Genomic DNA, 4,133 nt, shown 5'->3' with positions numbered 1-4,133 from the left:
TTATTATTATAAATATTTTTATTTTCCTCGTTCCTCTTTCTTTCAATTCCCACACGCATGCAACTTTTTTTTTTCCACCATTCTTCTATCTTCCGGTGCACACGCGTTCTCTTCTTTTTTTTTCCACCATTTTTCTATCTTCCAGTGCACACGCGTTCCTTTTTTTTTTTCTAATATTTTCTAATCCCTTTAGCCACAAATAACAATATATTTATTTACTTCTTTTTTGTAATAAAATCAACCCTAGCCTAAAATCGAAACCTTCCAAGGAATCTTTTTTTTTTCATCTAAAAAAAAAAACATGAGATCTCCCAAATTCCAACAATAAATCAAAATCTTAAATTTTCACTATTTTGATAATAAAACGAGTTAAAATAAATAAATTAACCCTAATCTAGATTTGGGTTTTCCAAAAGATATCTAATGTGTTTGAAATAATTAACCAATGAATCTAAAATATTAAACTAGGGGTTAGAATCTTACCTATAAAAATTTGTTCTTCAAACCTTGAAATCCGACTCCAACCTTACGTTCTCTGGAATTCTGCGAACAGAAATACTATTCAGAAAAGAATAGGAAGAATAAAATTTTTAATTTATACTTAGGGTATTTATTAGTAAAATTATATTTTTACCCCTCTTCCATTTTATTAAATTAATTAATTAATTAATTTAATTATTATTAATAATTTCCTAAATTACCCCTAAAAAAACTTGGACTTTACATTATTTATATTACCATTCCTCCCCCTTCTTTTTTCCATATGATTTATGACTGTTTTGAAAAAATAGATAGATTCTCTTATTTCCCCTCAAACTTTTGTGAGATTCAAAGATGAAGTTGATCTTATTGATTGGAATTAACAAGGAGAAAAATAAATAAATAAAGGAAAATTAAGAGGATATAGTGAGTCTCATTTCAACCTGAGAAAAAATCTTGGGTGTGGTCAAAGGCTAGTGGAGATTGCAGAATATGCCAAGTGGATGACAGCACAACACTTGGACCAAAGCATGATAGAAACAAAACATCAGTCAGCCATTTGCCTCCTAATCAAAGACTGCAAAGACTTTCAACAAATCAATAGTGTTCTTCTAGATATATGGCATCAACAATTTCCTTCTTTTCCATTTTCTTTCAACATTTAAATAAGCATTTATATATTTAACTTAATAATATAGTTTTAGTTGCAAAAATTAAAGTCCATTTATTATAGTCTTTTGAAAATTAATCATCATTCAATGAAGAAAGATTAAACATTTTATAATATTTAACATCATATTATATATATTTTTTCAAAACAAGGTAACTAAATTTGATATGATTAACTATTACGACTTGAACTTGATATATTTTTTATAAGTTTGAATTAAATATAATTATATTTATGTCAAATTTATATTATTGTGCATAATTTATTTAATAAATAAGTTATTTCTTGATCAACCCATATGAATATTCAATACTATTTATTAACTTGATTATAAACATAAATGATCTAACCCAAATTTAATTTAGAAGTTGGTTTTGAATAAATAGGTGAATATAGTAATATATGTGTTTGATTGTGAGTTAATCATTTTGACTTAAATAAAATCTAATTCCATTTAATTATTAATTAGAATATCATTATTAAATTAATTATACAATATTTTATTTATTTATTATAAATTTATATTTTTAACTTGGGTTTGGTTGACTTATTTAATTGAGTGCCTGAATTTTGACTGGATTATTACCCCTGACTGTGGGCACTCCAACACGAATCAAAGTATAATAAACTAAACCATCATTCATTTGAGATATCAAAGTTGGGGTTTTTGTGGGGGTCCTATTTGATTATGGATTCTTTTAGGAGGACACTTGTCTTATTGCCAATAGAATTCAATAAACATAAATACACGACCTCATACTGCAAACCAATACTGAAAATGTCAAAACCCCATCTAGAAGAACGACTGTCTATTCCCCATTTTCCTCCACTCACATGGTGGTGGAGAAGCCAATAAGTCAAAAAAGACTGCATGTGACAATCCCAACTCCTCACACCTACATATAATAATACTAATAATAATAAACCCATCTCTAAAGAGGTAAGAGTGATTGAAGGGCCATGACTTTGTCACACCATCTTCTTCTTGGTCTTCTTCTTCTTCTTGTAGTGCTCTCTCTATGGCATTGCAGTGCAGATTCTGCAGACCCTTTAGGGGTTTTCTGCAACAAAGACACCAAAATTGGGAGCGGGAAAGAATCAGCCAACATTGATCACTTGTTGGTTGAATTGGTCTCAAAAGCTTCCACAAATGGCTTCTTGGCTACCTCCTATGGTAGTGGCCAATACTTGGTCTACGGCTTGGCACAATGCAGAGGAGATGTGGGCAAGGAGGACTGCTCAACTTGTATTCAAGATGCTGCAAAGCAGATTCGTACACGTTGTCCAAACGAGGCCGACGCCAGGATTTGGTTTGATTACTGCTTTCTAAGGTATTATTAAGCTATCGGTTTAATCCCCAATACTTAAATCCTTTAGACATTTTTTGAGCTCCCATTATTTATACTTCTCAATTGTTTGTATCCTTATCTAACCATATAGATATTGAATGGTTGCTAAGATAATTTATATTTTACTATTTATACTTATATTAGGATTTTGTTTGAGTATTAGTTTTTAAATGTTATTAAACTTCTAATTTAATGTGATGATTGTTTTTTTATTGGATAGAAAAAACTAAAAGATTTTATTTTTTATATTTAATTAAAAGTAATATGTTGATATCAACTAACATAACTAAAATGAATAGGTTCAACTTAGTTATATTGATTGATATTAATAGGTAACTTTTAATTTAATAGAAAAAGTAAAATATTTTAAATTTTTTATTCAATAAAATAAATAAATATCACCTCAAAAGCTTAATTTGTGAAATAATGAATAAATAAATTAATTAGGACTTATGTTAGGGTAGGATTTTGTTTGAATATTGCTTTCCAATTTATTATTGAGTTAACCCATTTAAACTAAAAACTTAAGGGTTAGTCAATGGACAATGAAGATATAGCATAGCCATGAATATTTATGATATATATGATTTGGTTCAAGTAGTATCATTAACATGTCATTTAGACATGTGTTGAAGATGTAATGTTAAAAAATCACGTAATGTTTTCTGGAGAAACATTTGATTGGTAATTCTCCTAAAACATTACCAAAGAAAACATTTCCGCTAAAACCTCTCTACTTTGACTCTAATACGAGTGGCGCTAACTTGTACAGGTACAGCAACAAGGACTTCATCGGGGAAGTTGACACGGGCTTTGGGATTTACTATTACAATGTGGATAATGTGACCGAAACGGAGCGGTTTAATGAAGAATTAAGCAAGCTGATGGAGAAGATCAGATCGCAGGCTGTTGAACCCCAGAACGCAGGGCTGGGGAAAGGCCAGACAGAGCTCACACCCTTCATCACACTCTACGCCTTGGTGCAATGCACACGGGACCTGTCGCCATTGTCCTGCGCCCAATGCCTCGCCATTGCTGTTGGCAATTTCCCCAACTTCTGCGACAACAGGAAGGGTTGCCGCGTTTTGTATAGCAGTTGTTATACTCGCTACGAGCTCTATCCATTCTTCTTCCCTATCAGCTCCGCCAAAAATTTTTCTAACACTCAGATGATGATGGTTTATCCGTAGATTTAGGCCATGACAACATCTGCGATTCTGCATGCCTAAGAAAAAGGATATATGCAGAACTTTTGCCATATTTTGTATCTTTGCATCCATGTGTATCTTCTTTTCTAAGTCTTTAATGCTATAAGCTTGGTTTCTAAATACAAAATAATATCAGCTACCAAATTGATGGAACTGAGAAGACCGCAAGGGATATAAATCAATCAAGTCCATTTTTTTTTTTCAAATTTTTAATTTTGTTAGGGTACATGTACACATTAATTAATAGAGATAATATTAACTTAAGATACGGTTAGGAATGGCAATTTTACGGGTCAATCGGGTCACCCGCCCCTCCCCTATTGGGACGGATAGGGGATAAATTAATCAGGTATGGGACGGGTATGGGATGGTTTTGTGAAACCCGAATCGGGTTCGGGGCGGGTATGGGTTTGTAGTTACTTGCCC

The 4,133-nt window shown here is 31.7% G+C and overlaps 1 protein-coding gene across 1 annotated transcript; it reads left to right on the top strand.

Moving 5' to 3' along the window:
• The first annotated feature begins 2,078 nt into the window (after positions 1–2,078).
• Positions 2,079–3,837, top strand: LOC100255801 (cysteine-rich repeat secretory protein 55). Its single transcript, XM_002264638.5, has 2 exons — positions 2,079–2,481; positions 3,272–3,837. The coding sequence occupies exons 1-2, from the start codon at positions 2,111–2,113 to the stop codon at positions 3,687–3,689; spliced, it is 789 nt and encodes a 262-aa protein (XP_002264674.2). The 5' UTR covers positions 2,079–2,110; the 3' UTR covers positions 3,690–3,837.
• Positions 3,838–4,133: the final 296 nt, after the last annotated feature.

Source organism: Vitis vinifera, chromosome 7, assembly GCF_030704535.1.
Source record: "Vitis vinifera cultivar Pinot Noir 40024 chromosome 7, ASM3070453v1".
In the NCBI taxonomy this organism is placed as follows: Eukaryota; Viridiplantae; Streptophyta; class Magnoliopsida; order Vitales; family Vitaceae; genus Vitis; species Vitis vinifera.
Note: the sequence above shows the minus strand (reverse complement) of the source record. Positions and strands in the feature narration are given on the sequence as shown.

Bases quoted from the DNA above. Each gene is read 5' to 3' on its own strand.
- LOC100255801 (XM_002264638.5), top strand. From the start codon at position 2,111: ATGACTTTGTCACACCATCTTCTTCTTGGTCTTCTTCTTCTTCTTGTA. The intron at 2,482-3,271 runs GTATTATTAAGC...TAACTTGTACAG, and splicing joins TTTGATTACTGCTTTCTAAG to GTACAGCAACAAGGACTTCA.